We start from the raw sequence: 21,532 nt of genomic DNA, 5'->3' as shown, positions 1-21,532 counted from the left end.
TCTGAACATACTGACTAAAAAAAAAAAAAAAAATGCAGCAAACATTGATAGTTTTTTCTTCCCCTTTTCTTTTCCTTCCCCTTTTCAAAACTCAATCATGTTCTGCAAAGTAAAAAACAAGAACAATCTTCCTCTCCAAAACAAACAAACCGAACACCATGAATAAATATTTGAAGATATGAAGAACTTGAAGTGAAAACTTAAAAAAAAAATTACTAGATTAGGCATTATATATTCAGAAAGGATTGATTTACCGCCCCCCCCCCCAAAAAAAACAAAAAAAAACAAACAAACAATATATATATACTAGCAATCATTTTTTGCTATATATATATATATATATATATATATATATATATATATTATAAAAACAATGTTAAAACTTCTAAAAAAAAAATCGTGAAAACAAACAAACAAAAAAAAAAATTAAAAAAACAAACGTGATGTAATACGAACGGTTCGGTAGTGCCCAGATGTTTGAAAAGCAAAAAAATGTTTGAGGGGGTGTAGGCTCGAACTTGAATCCTTGAGGCGAAAGCGAAAAAAACAAAGCAAAAAAAAAACATGATGACTTAATAAAAAAGTGAATTAGGTCAGACATCAATCCCGGTCAAGTTTGTTTAAGTTTAGTTTCCCCAAGATGTTGGGCTGAAAACCAGCTCCTGATAAAAAAAAAAACAAATGGGGTGTCCAAATGAAAGCAATTGTCTGATATAAGGTTTCCACTACATTGATCAAAAGCTGATTGCTTTCTGGACGTTCCGGCGCGAAAGCCGAGAACACGCATCGTTTGAATTTAGTTTCACTTTATTTATACTAAAAAGCCGAACAAACAGGCGACACAGCAAAATAGCGCAAATCTTATGTAAATAAATCTAGACACGACGCGCGTTTACAAATCCTAGATATTATGATTTAGACGGTATATAAAAAGTTATAAGACATAGTAACGAGAAGCCTGGCGAAAAAAGCCTTTGCCGGACATACATAAAATGTGCACATTTTGCCTTTTATATATATATATATATATATATATATATATATATATATATATATATAATAGATAATAATTTAATATAGGGGAGTGACCAAATGAAAGCAATTGTCTGATATGACAGTTTTCACCGACATTGACCAAACATTCATTGCTTTCTGGATGCTGTTCCCAGGCCAAGGACTGCTCCTTAGTTTCATATCAGTTTCGCTTTTATACGAAAAAGCCAAATCAGCACAAAGGGGGGGGCCAAAATAGCAAAAATTGTGTAAAAGTCACTATAAATAAATCTAGACGCGACGCGCATGTGAAAATTCTAGATATTATTATCTAGGAGGTATATAAACACTTCCAAGCGATAGTAACCCCCCCCCCCCACGAAGAAGCCCGTTGAAAAAAAGCCTTTGTTGGACATACAAAAACTCTTGTGCGCATTTTGCCTTTTATATATATATATATATATATATATATATATATATATATATATATATATATATATATAAAGCGAAAATGTATGTATGTGTGTTCGCTTTTTGTGTATGTCTACAAAAGGCTTTTTTCGCAGTGATTCTCGGTTGGCTTGCTCCTTCTTAAAACTTTTTATATGCTGTCTAAATAATAATATCTACGACTAAGGAACTCGGGTCGCAACTATCTTTAATTTACCCGATTTTTACAAGCTATTTTTGAGATATTTTTTGATTGCCGCATAGCCAGGAAAACAGAAACTGGCGTCCAGCGCAAAACTAGGTCAAACATCACGCGACTTAGCGTTCTCGTACCTGTTAGTTTCACTTTATAAACGTCAACTTAACACACTTATCTATTCCCTTGGTCGAGGTTTTTTTTTTTTCCATTTCCTTTCCACCTCCGCGTCAAAGGTTCGGGGGTTCAAGCCTACCTTTCTACTTTTTTTTCCTCTTTTACACCTCCAAACACCCAGCCAATGTTTTTTAAACAGGTTTGTTTTGATCTACCCCCCCCCCCCAAACACTCCCCCCCCCACACACACCTCCAAAACACACAAGCAACGCCGGGTACTCCCCGCTAGTCTAATATATAAAAGGCAAAATCGGTGCGAGTGTTTGTGTATGTCCACGATAGGTTTTTTGCGTGAGGGTTGTCGCGTTGGTTAGATTCTGGGAGAAGTTTTCTTATACTTCCTAGATCGTAATATCTCAGAGTCGCAAACGGACATCGTCTCTATCTTTCTTTTGATCGAGTTTAAAAAAATTCCTGTCTTGTCAGCTGTTTGTCTTTTTCGTATAAATAAAACGAAATTATTCAAATGCAAAGCCAACTCTCGCCCTTCGCCCAGGTAGTATATGCCTGTAATTGGTCCTTGGTCAATGTAGGGGAAACCATTCATACTGAGACAATTACTATTTATCTGGATTCTGCCAGAATGGTTTAAAAGCAACACCATTTCTGCAAAGTCATCTTTTTGATTGACTACGTTAAATTTGAACATTTTACACTTCCGGTCGCATCATGGAATAACGGTAAGATGTCAGATTTTCTTTCACTTTCTTTTCCGCCTTCGCGTCACGGGTTCTAGCCTGCCTGCTACAATTTTTTTTTTTTTTTTTTTTTTTTTTTACACCTCCAAACACCTGGGCAACGCCAGGCACCCAGACTAGTGTAATATATAATAATCAATAGATGATTGATTCTATAATAATACATGTGCAATCTGCATAAATTAAAAATGTTATGTTTAAGCATATTGTATGACAGGACAATGCTGGGCATTTAGCTAGTGTAGGTGTGTGTGTGTGTGTGTGTGTGTACATTTAGCAAAAATGGTAATTAGTAAAAACCTTTATTGCTCAATCCTATTGCAGAGCAAATATATTTTTATTACCATTTTATCTGCTTAGTTACACATGTTTCGGTTACCAAATCGTATCAGTGATCCAATAACTTCATCAGATTTTACAGAAACCTTTCTGTAAGAAACTGTGTTACTTAGCAGATAAAACGGCAATAAACACACATACACACACAGACACAGACAGACACACACACACACACACACACACACACACACACACGCGCGAAATCCAGATAGTCTTTTAAATTTTCTGAAAATCTGTTCTAGCATTACAAAGGCATAGTGAAACATAGTTGCTTGTTAATAAATATTTTTTTACATATGTTTAGTTAATGATTTCCACTTGAAGATAATTATGTTGTTGTGTTATTTCCTGCTAACATGTCAAGTGTCTGCAATCTCAATGTGTCGGTTTCTCATTGAAGATTTATGGCTAGAAATGTGCAATAAAGATTAGAAAGAATAATTTGTGCTTTTCCTTATAAGGAGGTGATTTAGGAAAGTGTTTCTCTTCTGACATTGATCATGAAATTAATGCCCCACCATGTTCTGTTTTAATAACACATGTATTTATGATACTGATCCAGAACCTAACCCGACGGCCACACTTACATTTTCTTGTTGTTCATGGTAAGCTGCCGGAAATCCAGCTGGAAAAAGCCAACCAGTCCATAATCAGCTGTTAGCAGACGACAAAATTGTTTTCATTGATAGGAAAAAAAATCACTTACAAGTTGCCTTCAATAAGTTTCCAGACTCTTTGAGTACGGGCACTTTTATTGATAGTTACACACCTGAATCTCTAGTCACCTTTGAAGTAATCTCCTCCGTCTACAATGCACTTGTTGTACCGTTCCAACAATTTCTGGAAAGCCCCATGGAAGTCCTCTTGTGTGGGCGTGTCAGTGACTGTCGTTGCAGCCGCTTTCATTTCCTCAATTGTCTCATAACGACAGCTTCTATGGTTTTCCTTGAGCTTAGAGAATGACCAAAAGTCACAGGGAGCAAGGTCTGGACTATAAGGAGGATGAGGAATTATCTTGATAGCCATCTTGGTCAAATATTTGTAACAAAGATGGAGTTGTGAACTGGTGCATTCACAAAAATCATCCACATCTTCAGTTTCTCACGAATAATAGTGTGTACAGTTTCCACACTGATGTCAAACTGTGCAATTATTGCCTCTATAGACACACGACGATCCTTATCCATGAAATCCTTTATTTGGCCAATCAATTCTGGTGTTCTGACTTCCTTACTCCTCCCACACCTCATTATCCCTCACAGACTCTCTGCCTTCCTTGAATCTCTTATGCCATCAAAAGACTGATGCCTGATTAATGCAAGATGGTCCAAAAGCAGTCTGAAGCATTCCATACATTTCTTCTGGGGGTTTTTTATAAGTTTAAAACAGAATTTTGTTGTATATCGTTCTTTTAAAGTGTCCTCACGTCTAGATTGCATTTTTACATTCACCAGTTATGATATTGAGCTGTGATACGAGCTTTAGTAGGATGTATTCCAATTCCTGCTAGAGCTGTTCATTTGAACCTGAAATCATAAAAATTGATCATAATATATATGGCAATAAAATACTGAATTTTCAAGAGTTTACAACAATTTTAAATGTTTGTACAAAAAAAAGTCTGGAAACTTCTTGAAGGCACCTCATACTACAGTTATGAACAAATACAAGAAATGGTCATGCAATTTTATGAATATCATAGACATACTAGAAAATGAAACGTATTAACTTCGTATCTGATAGTTTTCTGTAAAAAAAAAAATTGTTTTCATTCATAGTGGTTTTCATGGAAATAAAATTTTCAGCGTTATAAAAATATTTTTCTATGAAAAGAAAAAAAAATTTTTTTTTTTTTCTTTAAACATTTACTGAAAAAAATTAATTTAATATACTTTTCTTGAAAAAAAAAAAAAATTCTTTGATAAAAAATCAAACTTAAAATAAGTCTTATCTTCTTGTGTTAAAGTTTTGTTTTCAGTGTTTTGAATTTATTGTCAGGCAGTATTTGTGTCAGCTTTTTCCAACAACCTTTTGCCTGCTTAGTGTAAACTGCCGGAAGATGCTGACATGAGCTTGGGGCAAGTTTTGGATCAATATCTAATTTACATACTAGAACAGCAGGTGTAACATATTTCAATTAAAACTTCTATTTCTCTGCCTCGCTGTCTATCTTATTCTTTTTCATACTGTCCTTAGTTCCCGTCTCACAAACCCTTTTTCATCTGCTCAACTTATTCTTCTCAAAGAATGAGTCAGCATTTTATTTCCAAATTAGTATTTAGTACTACAAGATAAGGCTGTCTGAAGATAGTGAGACGAAATGCACCTTACATTGATGCTTTTTTTTTGTTTTTCTACTTCGTTTTGCAAAACTTAATTATGTTCTGCAAAACCAAAAACAAAAAACGATCAACCTTTTTCTCCCTTTTCCTCAACTTTAAATGTACCAAACATCAATAATGTAACCCTTTTCCCACTCCCATTGCAAAACTCATTCATGTTCTGCAAAATGATGAAATCCACTATAAAACAACTAAACAGAATTAGTATACGATAACATTGAAAAACTGAAATGACGCAACCTCCCAAAACAATGTATAATTTTGAAATTTTTTTAGATATTATTCATCCAAATCAATGTCAGTCAAGAATATACCAACTTCCCTTCCCACCGTGCCCGTCCGGCTTCTTCAGCAATGTGATCAATCTCTTGGTGATTTTACTCGAGATAGAACCCTTATCAAACTAACGGTTGAATATATCTGTCAGAATTAGTACAAGCATGTGCGACAGTCTCAAATGCCATTCTTAGGGGAATCTGTCGAGTCCCAGCGATTTGTTGCAGCCGACCTGCTTCAATGCTGCTAAGACCCCGCACTCTGTAACCCTGACTTTACAACCAACTGCTCTAGCTGCATCAAGGCAAGTCAGCCAAATAGCTGCATCAAGGCAAGTCAGCCAAATAGCTGCATTAAGACGTTGCCAAGCTCTTAGACCAGGAAGTGGTGCAATTGCGTGAAGTGCTTCCTTAGATGCTCCTGAAATAATTTGCAGATTTCCCGAGTCGGTTCCAAAGTACATCTTTTTTTAATGTACTTATCCGAGTCACTTCAAGAAAACTTGCTTACTCTCATATACGTCAGAGTTCATGGCTGCATTGGAAACTTAGTCTTAACTACTTGGCCCTTGTAATACTTGTTAGTCTTGTGTCGTTGGTCTTGCTTAATTAGTTCTATGCATACAGTATCCCCCGCCTCCACTCCAGCCACTATCCGGATTAGTTTCTTGTCTAACTACTTTTTTTGCTTTGGCTTTATCTGGGATGATGAGCACATTTGATGAAGAAGCTTCTTATCTTAGTTTTCAAGTCAACCCATACTTATTCCTGGTAACTCCCACCCCCACTAAACACGCTAGATGTAAGTAGTTGTAGCCCTCCCCCTCCCCTCCTGAAAGTCGTATATCTCTAGTAAGAAAGCATTTAACTTCAAGCTATATAGTACACTTTGGTCTTAATTAAAAGGTCAAGCAAAGTTTTCTTTTGTTTTTTTATTTAGATTTTCATTTATATTTCACTTTTTTCGAAACTGTCGTTTTTTTTTTTATTGACTTATCATTTTTAATAGTATTTTGAAAATGAAATTACATTAAATAAGTGTTCCCAAACTTTCAATTTTTTTTAATGGCTAAATGTTTTAAAGCTAGTTTACTGGATTTTCGAATCCAGTTTAAATGCTTCCAAATTCCTTTAAAATTTCGAACTGAATTGGAATTGAAATGAAGGAATGCATTCGTGTTATATACTTGTTTTGAACTTCTTCATCCTTGTTGCTGCCACGTTCAATCCCAGAAACAATACTGATTTATTTATATATATATATATATATATGACAAAAGTCTATATTTCAAGATGATTTTGTCATTTATTTGTTGTATGCTCTGTAATTACACCGCACTTCACAAATTAAAGGATTGGTATAAAAAAAAACCCAACATATTTCCACAAATAAAATTTGCTTTTGTATAAGCTGTATTGCCTGGAGAGGTCTCTAGTTACTGGTAACTGACCGAAACATACTCATGACTGTATAGCAACATAAACTGCTTATGTAAAAACAAATAAAGAGTGTGTGTGTGTGTATATATATATATATATATATATATATATATATATATATATATATATAAACATAGCATGAGACCAATTTATCCCATGATTCAATTTGAAATTCTCTAGAAGTTAATGAGAAGACCCTTAAGACCAGATAGAATAGAAAAATAGACATAGTTGCAGCATCTGGGATGAAGAAAAGTCGGAAAGATGTACATTTTGTGAATAAATGGCAATGCCGCATCTCAGAAATATATACGTAAAAAATTTTTTTTTAAAAACAACGCACTAAATTTTCAATCTTCATGAATATATCCCCCTAAAAATGGAAATATGTTGCTGTAAGTACTTGAATATTTGAGTATTCTATCCTTATTTCAAGTTATTAAATCTTTGTTGGATTTAAGAATTTTGATTCTTGTCCAGAATTATTATTTAAAAAACAAATAAAAGAACTCTGTAGTGTATGTAGCCATGATGAAAAAATAAATCATTAAAAAAAATCATGCAATTTGATCAAGTAGTTTTATTTTTATAAAGAAAATAATTTTTAAACCATTAATGGGAATCCATAGGCATTACAACATAAATCTCTCAAAAATTGAATTATTGTTGAGTTATCTCTTCGTTTTTTGTTTGCAAAATGGTAAGCAAGGCAGCTACTCCTTAGTTACTCATAAAATTTGATTTTCTTATATTCTATAAAAGTGAGAATGTGTGTGTGAGGACACTTCTCCACTTATATACTCAATGAATTTTTGATCTACAGACTTTAAATTTGGTATATAGGGTAATCAGACACGTAGAAAACTTTAATAGATTTTTATGTGGAAAGAAGGGTTGCTAAGGTGTCAAAATTTATAAATTGGTAGGTGAGGATCATTGAATTTTTATCTGTTTAACTGTTTTACAAACGCGTGAATCGTTCACATGACAGATTCCTTATGTTAAGAATAAATAGGTTTGAAAACACTTCTTAAAGATTATGTCAAGCTGGTCTAATGGTTATGATACTTGACTTTGGTTTTGATCTCGGCTCGAGTATTTTTTATTTTTTTGACTGACAAAAAGTGAGCTGTTTAGAAAAAAACATACATGCATACACATGTCTCTGTTAATGTATAAATTAAAATTATAATATTTATGTATATTTTCCGACTGGGCAATGCTGGGTCGGCTGCTAGTTTAAAAATCAAACTACTTCATCAATTTACATTTTTTTTTTTAAATGATATTTTCATTTCATCTACAGATTTTTCTTTATTTTTGTTAACATAGGGGAATCCTGGACAAAAAAATTGAAATTTTTATTTTCAATTATATTGCGTGATGATGAATGGTTATCAACTTGAATGCATTTCATGCTTCTTTTTTTTTTTTTTTATGTTTCCTTTTTTTATGTTTCTTTTTTTTCATGTTTCTTTTTTCATTTTTTTTTTTCATGTTTCTTTTTTACTCACTCGTGTTTCTTTTTTACTCGTGTTTCTTTTTTACTCGTGTTTCTTTTTTACTGGCTTTTCTTTTTTCTCGTGTTTCTTTTTTTCTCATGGTTTTTTTTCTGTGTTTCTTTTTTTTCGTGTTTCTTCTTTTTTTCATATTTCTGTTTTTTTTTCATGTTTCTATTTTTTTTTTTATTTCGTGTTTCTTATTTTTGTTCTTGTTTTTCTCTTGTAGGAAGATACAATGGCATTAAAAGACTTTTTAGAAGAAGCATCAATCATGAAGGAAATGAAGCATCCAAATTTGGTCCAGTTATTAGGTAAGTTATGCGCATAATGTTTCGCCTCAAATCAACACATTATTAGGTAAGTTATGCGCAATAATATTTCGCCTCAAATCAACACATTATTAGGTAAGTTATGCGCAATAATATTTCGCCTCAAATCAACACATTATTAGGTAAGTTATGCGCAATAATATTTCGCCTCAAATCAACACATTATTAGGTAAGTTATGCGCAATAATATTTCGCCTCAAATCAACACATTATTAGGTAAGTTATGCGCAATAATATTTCGCCTCAAATCAACACATTATTAGGTAAGTTATGCGCAATAATATTTCGCCTCAAATCAACACATTATTAGGTAAGTTATGCGCAATAATATTTCGCCTCAAATCAACACATTATTAGGTAAGTTATGCGCAATAATATTTCGCCTCAAATCAACACATTATTAGGTAAGTTATGCGCAATAATATTTCGCCTCAAATCAACACATTATTAGGTAAGTTATGCGCAATAATATTTCGCCTCAAATCAACACATTATTAGGTAAGTTATGCGCAATAATATTTCGCCTCAAATCAACACATTATTAGGTAAGTTATGCGCAATAATATTTCGCCTCAAATCAACACATTTAGCCACTTGATGCAAGCAACTGACAAGAATAAAAGCTGATTATGGCAAAGATAAGAGATACCTGTTGACCTCAGTCTTGAAAAGACCAAGGCTGTAGTTAGAAGGAAAACAGTGAGCAGAAAGAGTGTTCCACAACCTTGTGATCCTTGGAAAGAAGCTACTGGAATATGAAGCTGTATTACAATGAGGTATTAAAACAGTGAATTGATGGAAGATCTCCACACCAATGAGTCAAATGAGCTGGAACAAATGAAGCAAGAATTAGACAATTCTGAGAAACACATGAATACAGACTTGTTAGTCAAAGCCTGTTTTTTTTTTGGGAGGGGGGGGTCTGGTCTGCATGGTGTAATCTGTGAGTGAGTGTTAGTTCGTATAATTTTTTTGGATCACACTATCCGGACCAGAAAAAAAGAGAAAAAAAAAATAAAAGCAAGCTTTCATTAATAGGGATGTAGTCATCGAAATATCTGAAATGAACAATAAATTCGTTTATTAAAAAAAAAAAAAGTGCTGTGTTCTAGCCTCCTAAACACATATGTAATTCTTAAATTTATATAGTAGTTTTATTTTTAAATAAAAACTTTTATGGGAAAGAGAGACTTCCTTGTTAATCATTTTTTTTTTATCTAAAAAAAAAAATACAAAAAAGAAACAAGGGAGATAACTCAACAATAATTCATACTTGGTTTTAATGCCTACGAATTCCCATTAATCGCTTTAAAAATTATTTTCTTTATAAAAATAGAATTACTCGATCAGTTTATGATTTAAAAAAAAATATTTCCATTTCATCATGGGCGATGTGTATGCTATCGATTGTTTTTTATTTTTGTTTTTTGATATAGGGAAATTCTGGGGAAGATATTTTTTACTACTATTACTTAATTAGTATTAAGTTACAGATAGGAATGTGACTTTTACTAAAAATAATGACAAAATTTTTTTTTTTTTTTAAATATAGCTTAAAAATATAGTTTTTTTTACTAGTGATAAAAAGAAAATATCATATTCCAAAAAATCATATGTTGATCAAGTAGTTTTATTTTTAAATAAGAAATTTTGAGTATCAGATGAGTGACTCTTTGGACGGAGGGGGGGGGCTCTCAAAAACAAGGGAGACAACTGAACTAATTAATACATACTAGATTTATGTTGTAATCTGCACAAATTCCCAATTATCGTTTGAAAATGATTTTCTTTATAAAAATATAATTACTTGATCAATTTGATCTTTTTAAAAATATTTTTGTTTCGTCATATAGATTGTTTTTTTTTGGCGGGGGGGGGGGAATTCTAGACAAGAACCAATATTACTACTACTATTACTCTAAGTTACAGACAAAAATAACTTTACTAAACATTATGGCATAAATTTTTTTATAATTTTTTTTTTCATTAAAATATAACTTAAAAATGATTTGAAAAAAAAAAAATTGATTAAAAATTTTTTTTTTTTTTAATTATAAATTTTCTTTTCTTTCTTTACAAAACAAAAATAAGACAAAAAAAAAAAAAAATGAAAACTATAAATTTTCCAGTATCAAAATTCACTGAATCTTGGAATTCATTTCCTTTTCTATGACTCATTTCAGTGAAGGATCATCTTTCTTTCAATGCTTACTCTTCTCATTTAAAAAAAAAAAAAAAAAAAAAAAAAAAAAATTGCACTCTTAGCTATTTTCAACTGGAATATCCAAGAATCATGGTTATTATTTTCTCTTGGAGGATTGTGGTCGGAAAAGGGATTTTTATTTGTACTTATGGATGTTTTTGTTTTCTTATCTGTTACTGAAGACAGTCATGGATAATTCCATCTTAATTTTTCTACTCATTTAATGTTTCCTTTCTTTTTTCGAACTTTTAGCATATTACACAAGCTCATTCTCTGCTTTTCACAGTTCAGTGGGTCACTTGTGTCTGATTTCCACCCAAATTGGTTTTATCCAGTCATATTCGTTGTGTATCATGATTTTATGATTTATAGTGAACTAGCTTGGGTGCCTGCTATTGCCCGGGTGTTTGGAGGTGTGTGTTGAGCAAAAAAAAAAAAAGTGCTAGTAGGCAGGCAGGCTCGAATCCGTGACACAAAGGCAGAAAAGAAAGTGAAAGAAAACCTGACGTCCAACCCCTACTCCATGATGTGACTGGAAGTTCAGAATGTTAAAATTAGGCAAAGTTAATCCAACCGATACAATGACTTGCAAAAATGGCTCGCAAAAAATCGACCCCTCCTTGTAGAAAACTGCCCATTTGAGAGTGAAGCAATTAATGTTTTTGGTCAATTTTTCAATATTTGTTGTCCAGGACATCCAGCTTTAAAATGATACTGATCTCGTGAAAATCTATCACTTCTGTTGAAAGTTTTAGGCAAACATACATACATACATGCAAACATTTAAACAGACAGGTGAGATTTATATCATAGATTATCTTGAACCAAAAAAAGTATCATCAGTGCTACCAAATCACGTTGTCTAAATATACTGGCTTTCTAACCTAAAATGCACCAAACTCAATCATGTTCTGCAAAGTAAAAAACAATTTTTTTTCTACAAAACAACCAAACCAAACACCATGAATAAATATTTGAAAATATAAATAACTTGAAGCAAAAAAGCTTTTACCAAAATGACGGGACTCTGTATCAAATAACCCTGAAACAGTTTGTGGCAATATTTTTTGCATACTAGAAAGGTGTGACCACAAAGATTTGTGCGATTCTACTTATAACAAGATGCCAGGTGATAAGAATGAGCCAATCAAATGCCAAGATTCAGTCTATAAAATTTATGAATCTATTTGAATTCTTCAGTAATAGCTTTCCATCTGGGTACGAAAAGACCACTACTCTTCTGCTGATCATGACTGGATTAATTATTTTAATTATTTACCTGAAAAAGAATGACTGGATTTATGCTGCCATTTTTTTTTTTTTTTTTTTTTTGGGGTAACTACATTTTTCTATTTCAAGAATGGCTCTACCCTAAAAATGGTTGATATGTCATTAAACAAGCAAAAAGGGTTGAAATTATAAATTATTTCTCTGCGGTTGTTCGAGAATAACGTTTTTTTCTCAAAAAGAAAAACAATTTTATTTTTTTTATTTATTTTTTTTTTTGGAGATGTTATTTTTGAAATATCAAAGACATTTACCATCCAGATTATATTAAATAATAAGTCCATATTAATTGATTTATATATGTGAATGATTTTGAAAAATAAATATACAAAGATTTATAAAATCAACAATACCTTCAACATTCCAGTTTTCTACATTGCTAACAGCCTTCTTATGCATTTAACTATTTGTTTACTTTTCCCTTTTATATTAATTATTTTTTAACTTAAATGAATTTATTTTTTTTTGCAGGTGTTTGTACAAGGGAACCTCCATTTTACATAATCACCGAATTCATGACGCACGGTAATTTGCTCGACTATTTGCGTAGTAGCAATAAGGACGATATTGGTCCAACTGTACTTATGTACATGGCCACACAGATTTCATCAGGAATGGCGTACTTGGAAGCAAAAAATTATATCCACAGGTAAATTATGCAATTAAAGACAATTTTTTTTAATAAAAAAAAATTATATCCACACGTAAATTATGCAATTAAAGACAATTTTTTTTAATAAAAAAAAAATATATCCACACGTAAATTATGCAATTAAAGACAATTTTTTTTAATAAAAAAAAAATATATCCACAGGTAAATTATGCAATTAAAGACAATTTTTTTTAATAAAAAAAAATATATATCCACAGGTAAATTATGCAATTAAAGACAATTTTTTTTAATAAAAAAAAATATATCCACAGGTAAATTATGCAATTAAAGACAATTTTTTTTAATAAAAAAAAAATATATCCACAGGTAAATTATGCAATTAAAGACAATTTTTTTTAATAAAAAAAAAATATATCCACAGGTAAATTATGCAATTAAAGACAATTTTTTTTAATAAAAAAAAAATATATCCACAGGTAAATTATGCAATTAAAGACAATTTTTTTTAATAAAAAAAAAATATATCCACAGGTAAATTATGCAATTAAAGACAATTTTTTTTAATAAAAAAAAATATATCCACAGGTAAATTATGCAATTAAAGACAATTTTTTTTAATAAAAAAAAATATATCCACAGGTAAATTATGCAATTAAAGACAATTTTTTTTAATTAAAAAAAAATTATATCCACAGGTAAATTATGTAATTAAAGACAATTTTTTTTAATAAAAAAAAATTACTTAAAAAAAAAAAAAATATTAATCGTTTAAAACATGTACGATAATGAAAACAATTCATCTTCAAGTTATGTAAATGTGTTTACTGTACCAGGTGTTGTAAAACATTTGCAACAAATATAATGTTGGCTGGGAACCAACATGTTGTAGCCTCAGTCGTAAAGCAGACAAAGAATAGAAAATAACTTTAACTCCCTTTTCTGTTGTACAACATTTATTTCCTCATTTTCTTGACTTATTCTGTTTTTGACTTCCTCATTGGTTATTTGGTCTTTCTAAGAGATGCCAAGTCTCCTGAAGCATCTCATTTCCGAAGCCTGAATTCTCTTCTTCAATTCTGCTGTAAAGGTCCACGTTTCACAAACATACAAGAAAACTGAGTGGACAAGGGAACGTATGAGTCTTATCTTTAAGCTGAGCTTGATTGCCTCGTCCTTTCAAATGATGTTCAACTGAGCCAGTGTTGCAGCTGTTATTGCAATTCTGGCTAATCCTTCAAATTTGGATCCCTGATCTGAAACTATTGCTCCAACGTATTTAAAATTCTTCACGGTTTCAAACTTTCTCCGTTGACACTGATGTTAGTTTCGATTCAATTGTCACTATTTATCATCAGTTTTTTCTTGTTTGCACTGATTTCCATGCCGTGAGATATGGAGTATCTCTTTTGCACCATGTGTTGTAAAACATTTGCAACAAATGTTAACGCTGTCTGGGAACCAACACCTTGTAGCCTCAGTCGCAAAGCAGACAAAGGATAGAAAAGAACTTTAACTTTTTTGTTGTACAACAACATTTATTTTCTCATTCTCTTGTTACCGCTGTGACATCTCTCGCGTGATTGTCTTCTCAAGGGTGATCTCGAACATCATCCATACCTCTAACATGATCATCCTTTCTAACGTCCTCCCTCTCTCTCTTTTTTATAGCCTTTTTCTTTGCACACGGCTTAGCATTTGCATCCACACATCTGTGCTAGGTTATACAAATACTCGTTTATCTACAACAACTGTTAACAATTTCCCTTACTCTCTTCACCTGCCCCATGGCGGTTGTCATTGAGGCACTACAGATGACCTATCAACCAGTCCTATCCATCCTTCCCTGTCCGCCGCATGTTTGACCGCCTCACTCAGCTTCAATCTTGTCCATTCTGTGATGTTGTCTTCCCATCTCTTCTTCCGTGTTCCTCTCTTTCTTCTCTCTCCTGACTGTTCTTTGGAGCACTGTCTTAGCAAATCTCTCTTCTCTTGTTAAAGTGGCGAAACCATTTTAATTTGCGCCTCCTGATTGTGGTGCGAAGATTTTCATAAGGACCAAAGTTTAGAATGCTAGTAAAATATTGTTTGAAAAAGAATGAAATTGCTACAATTTAAAATAAAGGAAAGAATAAAACATTCGTTTTGTTTAAAGAATACTCGGTTAACAATAGTTATGGAAGAAGAAAGATAATTTTTTTTTTTTTAAAGTTATTACTCCTAACATTAATCATTTCAGAAGGGAAAGTGATGAGCAGGGCAGGTGCTCAAGTGAAAAAAAGTGTGTCCCAGTGCGGTACAGGCCTTTTTTTTTTTTAATTTTTTTTTTTTTTTACACGGTGGTCACTACTTATCAAGGCCCGGAAGCCACTCAGGGATAAGGGTTATTGCAAGTACAGTACGTTAGTGTGGAGATTTGATGAAGTGTTTACTTAAGGGGACGGTTCATTAGGAATTTGTTAATCTTGGACTTGAAGACATCCAAGTTGTAGTCAGGTGAGAAGCAGGCAGATGGAACAGAGTTCCACAGGCGTGCAGTTCTAAGAAAGAAGCTTTGTTCATGGAATCCACGTTTTGATTTAGGCACAGATAAAGAGTGGGGGAAATACATTTCTCTGAAAAGACCACTTTTAAAATAGGAGTAAAAGGGGCAGGTGCTTGAGCACACACCCCTGAGAAGGAATATTATTTTAAATAGTAAATTATGCGGTTTATGTAGAAAGCATTGTGAAATATCCATGGGTCCCACTAATCTATTATATAAAGTGTAGCTATCTGTGTGTTTGTATGTTCATCTAAAACGTCAAAAACTATTAACCAAAGACCCACAAAGTTTATATCTTCTTGATCGGTGTTGCTCTGGATTTATAAGATCTAAAATTTAGAAAAAAATACTTACATTTGAAAAGAATAACCATAGTAAATAAATTACATTATTTATTTATTTTTTCAAAACATTAAAATTAGAGAAGAATGAGTTGGGCAAAGGTGAAAGAAAAGGATGGAATAATCGGAGATAGGGTAAGAGAGAAAGATGAAGAGAACACTAGAGGGGAAGGGAGGGAGATGGATAGAAGTTTTAATCTAAAGATGGTACACACACTATTAAAGTTTTCTATTTATATTTTTAAGGTCCTGGGCAGAGCCAGGTATCCCTGCCAATATATAATAAGTGAATATGAGTACAAGATAAGCTAAGCTAAATGTCAACTTTTTCAAATATAGAGCTATTAAATGATTCTATAGACAGATTTTTTTTTTTTTTTTAGGATAAGGGTTAATGAGTGTACGGTAGCCATTAAGACAATAGCGTAGTAATCGTTAGTGGTGGGAATTTAAGGGACAGCTCAGCAAGAACGTGTTTACATTGGAATTGACGACAACCATATTGTAGTCAGCTGGAAAGCAGGCCAGCAGAACAGAGTTCCACATGCGGACAGTTCTAGGGAAGAAGCTTTGTTCATGCAATCCACATTTGAATTTAGGCACATGAAGTGGGGGAAATTATTGATAGCGGTTGTAGCTAGACGAGTGTATATTGTGAAAGTTTGACAAGGGAGGACCATAGATTCGAACTCGGATGATCATTTGCCATAAAAAAATGATAGACTAGAGACAGGTTTACAATGCTTCTATGGGAAGAGAAAAGGACATCACCTATCAGGTTTCCAAGTCGGTTTTGAACTCTATCAAGGCAGGATAGAATGTTCTGAGCCATTCCTACCCAAATGTTGCAACAGTACTCCATCCTAGGACGTACTTGGCTCTTATACAGGAAGAAGATTGCATCATCATTGAAATATCTACTGGAGCAGTAGAATGATCCAACTATTTTTCTGGCGACCTTGGCAACGGATTTGATGTATGTGCTCCATTTCAGATCAGGAATGAAGGTCAGCCCCAGAAGCTTGTATTTGTAATATACTTAAGTTACAATTATTAATCAGTTTTCTTTATTCACTTTTGTGTCTATATTATTGATATAGATTGATATTGATATATATATATGTTTATATTATTGATATATATTGATATTGATATATATATATGTCTATATTATTGATATATATTGATATTGATATATATATGTCTATATTATTGATATATATTGATATATATACACATGTCTATATTATTGATATATATATATATGTCTATATTATTGATATATATTGATATATATATATATGTCTATATTATTGATATATATATATGTCTATATTACTGATATATATTGATATTGATATATATATATGTCTATATTATTGATATATATTGATATTGATATATATATGTCTATATTATTGATATATATTGATATATATACATATGTCTATATTATTGATATATATACATATGTCTATATTATTGATATATATACATATGTCTATATTATTGATATATATATATGTCTATATTATTGATATATATTGATATTGATATATATATGTCTATATTATTGATATATATTGATATTGATATATATATGTCTATATTATTGATATATATGGATATTGATATATATATGTCTATATTATTGATATATATTGATATTGATATATATATGTCTATATTATTGATATATATTGATATATATACATATGTCTATATTATTGATATATATATATGTCTATATTATTGATATATATTGATATATATATATATGTCTATATTATTGATATATATATATGTCTATATTATTGATATATATTGATATTGATATATATATATGTCTATATTATTGATATTGATATATATATGTCTATATTATTGATATATATTGATATTGATATATATATGTCTATATTATTGATATATATTGATATTGATATATATATGTCTATATTATTGATATATATTGATATTGATATATATATATGTCTATATTATTGATATATATTGATATTGATATATATATGTCTATATTATTGATATATATTGATATATATATGTCTATATTATTGATATATATTGATATATATATGTCTATATTATTGATATATATTGATATATATACATATGTCTATATTATTGATATATATATATGTCTATATTATTGATATATATTGATATATATATATGTCTATATTATTGATATATATTGATATATATATATGTCTATATTATTGATATATATATATATATATGTCTATATTATTGATATATATTGATATATATATATATATGTCTATATTATTGATATATATTGATATATATATATATATATATGTCTATATTATTGATATATATTGATATATATATATATGTCTATATTATTGATATATATTGATATATATATATATGTCTATATTATTGATATATATTGATATATATATATATATGTCTATATTATTGATATATATATATATGTCTATATTATTGATATATATTGATATATATATGTCTATATTATTGATATATATTGATATATATATGTCTATATTATTGATATATATTGATATATATATATGTCTATATTATTGATATATATTGATATATATATATGCCTATATTATTGATATATATTGATATATATATGTCTATATTATTGATATATATTGATATATATATGTCTATATTATTGATATATATTGATATATATATATGTCTATATTATTGATATATATTGATATATATATATATGTCTATATTATTGATATATATTGATATATATATATGTCTATATTATTGATATATATGTCTATATTATTGATATATATTGATATATATGTCTATATTATTGATATATGTATATGTCTATATTATTGATATATATGTCTATATTATTGATATATATTGATATTGATATGTCTATATTATTGATATATATATTGATATTGATATGTCTATATTATTGATATATATTGATATGTCTATATTATTGATATATATTGATATGTCTATATTATTGATATATATTGATATTGATGTCTATATTATCGATATATATTGATATTGATATGTCTATATTATTGATATATATATTGATATATATATGTCTATATTATTGATATATATTGATATATATATGTCTATATTATTGATATATATTGATATATATATGTCTATATTATTGATATATATTGATATATATATGTCTATATTATTGATATATATTGATATATATGTGTCTATATTATTGATATATATTGATATATATATGTCTATATTATTGATATATTGATATATATATGTCTATATTATTGATATATATTGATATATATATGTCTATATTATTGATATATATTGATATATATATGTCTATATTATTGATATATATTGATATATATATGTCTATATTATTGATATATATTGATATATATATATGTCTATATTATTGATATATATTGATATATATATATATATGTCTATATTATTGATATATAATGATATATTTATGTCTATATTATTGATATATAATGATATATTTATGTCTATATTATTGATATATATTGATATATATATGTCTATATTATTGATATATAATGATATATATATGTCTATATTATTGATATATATTGATATATATATGTCTATATTATTGATATGTATTGATATATATATGTCTATATTATTGATATGTATTGATATATATATGTCTATATTATTGATATGTATTGATATATATATGTCTATATTATTGATATGTATTGATATATATATATGTCTATATTATTGATATGTATTGATATATATATATGTCTATATTATTGATATGTATTGATATATATATATGTCTATATTATTGATATGTATTGATATATATATATGTCTATATTATTGATATATATTAATATTGATATATATGTCTATATTATTGATATATATTAATATTGATATATATGTCTATATTATTGATATATATTAATATTGATATATATATTTCAATATTATTGATATATATTAATATTGATATATATATTTCAATATTATTGATATATATTAATATTGATATATATATATGTCTATATTATTGATATATATTAATATTGATATATATATATATGTCTATATTATTGAGATATATTAATATTGATATATATATATATGTCTATATTATTGATATATATTAATATTGATATATATATGTCTATATTATTGATATATATTAATATCGATATATATATATATATGTCTATATTATTGATATATATTAATATTGATATATATATATGTCTATATTATTGATATATATTAATATTGATATATATATATGTCTATATTATTGATATATATTAATATTGATATATATATATGTCTATATTATTGATATATATTAATATTGATATATATATATATGTCTATATTAATGATATATATTAATATTGATATATATATATATGTCTATATTAATGATATATATTAATATTGATATATATATATATGTCTATATTAATGATATATATTAATATTGATATATATATATGTCTATATTATTGATATATATGAATATTGATATATATATATATATATATATGTCTATATTATTGATATATATGAATATTGATATATATGTCTATATTATTGATATATATATATATATATATATATATATATATATATATTATTGATATATACGGCATAATCATGTTGACACACTGGTTCTTGTTAGATCACTGAAGTTAAGCAATGTTGATCCTGGTCAGTACCAGATGGGTGACCATTTGGAAATACCAGGTGCTGTATGCAGGAGGACGTCACCCTGCAAGAATTGCAAAAAACTAACATTATCATCTCCCCAGACCAAGGTATACATACGGCTGGAGACCATTGGTGGAGTTGATATTCCCAAGAAATTTTCTCCTTCGGAGGAATCTGGTTCATCTACTTAGGGTGAATGCCACTTGCATTGCACACACTCGAATCCTTGCTATTTCTGAGCTTGTTGGTTTTCATGCCTTAATAGTGATTTTACATCTCTTAATTCACTGTAAATGTATTGTGTTCATGAACGCATTAATAAAATTCAGCTCCCCAAAAATGGAAACTGTGAAATTAAACAAAAATAAAAATTACCTCTATCTAGAAGGATTTCTTTCAGTGGGTAAATTTAAAAAAGATATGGTGTGGTATCAGAACAGATACCCGTGACAGTGTTGTCATTTGGTATCCTTAATGTGTGTGTGTGTGTGTATATATATTTCCTATGAGATAAATACAAACATGCCTTGCCTACACAATATGAGATAAATGCAAACATGACGAACAAGCCATTACCAATTTTTAGGGGAAGAGAGAAAACAAATAGCAGTAAAACCCCACCCCTAACCTATGTTGTCTGAAATGAAGACAGAAAGAAATTTTGATGATGACAGGTTTTTTTTTTCTTTCTATACCAGTGTGAGGCATGTTTTTACATACGTTTTGTATTGGAATGCATCTGATAAGTATCGAAAATTGATAATCAAAAAAATCCAGTTACAGAAGGAAGTTCAATTTTGACCAAAGTTAGCACTTTTATACAGCTTAACATCACAAGTGCATTTGAGGAGTTTTACCATCACACAAGCAGAAAGCCTAGCATATAAAATCAACTGTAGAATTTTTAATATGACTTGAATGTGTTTGAAATGAATGTTTCTTTTTAGAGCACCCTTGGTCCATGATACTTGACGTTTGAATCCAGACGAGGTTGTCCCTGTACTTTGCAGGTTAGAGTGCTCAGCCTCGGGGACACTGAGCCTTCAATTG

The 21,532-nt window shown here is 29.3% G+C and overlaps 1 protein-coding gene across 2 annotated transcripts in view; it reads left to right on the top strand.

Moving 5' to 3' along the window:
- LOC145291919 (uncharacterized) overlaps positions 1–21,532 on the top strand; it is a 411,504-nt gene that overhangs the window by 339,468 nt on the left and 50,504 nt on the right. For both annotated transcript variants that reach the window (XM_080137767.1, XM_080137768.1), the window contains exons 6-7: positions 8,639–8,723; positions 12,703–12,880. In XM_080137767.1, the coding sequence (XP_079993893.1) occupies positions 8,639–8,723; positions 12,703–12,880 (263 nt within the window). The remainder of the gene's footprint in view (positions 1–8,638; positions 8,724–12,702; positions 12,881–21,532) is intronic.

This window comes from Euprymna scolopes, chromosome 13, assembly GCF_053919585.1.
Source record: "Euprymna scolopes isolate OS-2025 chromosome 13, ASM5391958v1, whole genome shotgun sequence".
Taxonomy (NCBI): domain Eukaryota; kingdom Metazoa; phylum Mollusca; class Cephalopoda; order Sepiida; family Sepiolidae; genus Euprymna; species Euprymna scolopes.
The sequence above is the reverse complement of the archived record's forward strand: the minus strand, read 5'-3'. Positions and strand labels throughout refer to the sequence as shown.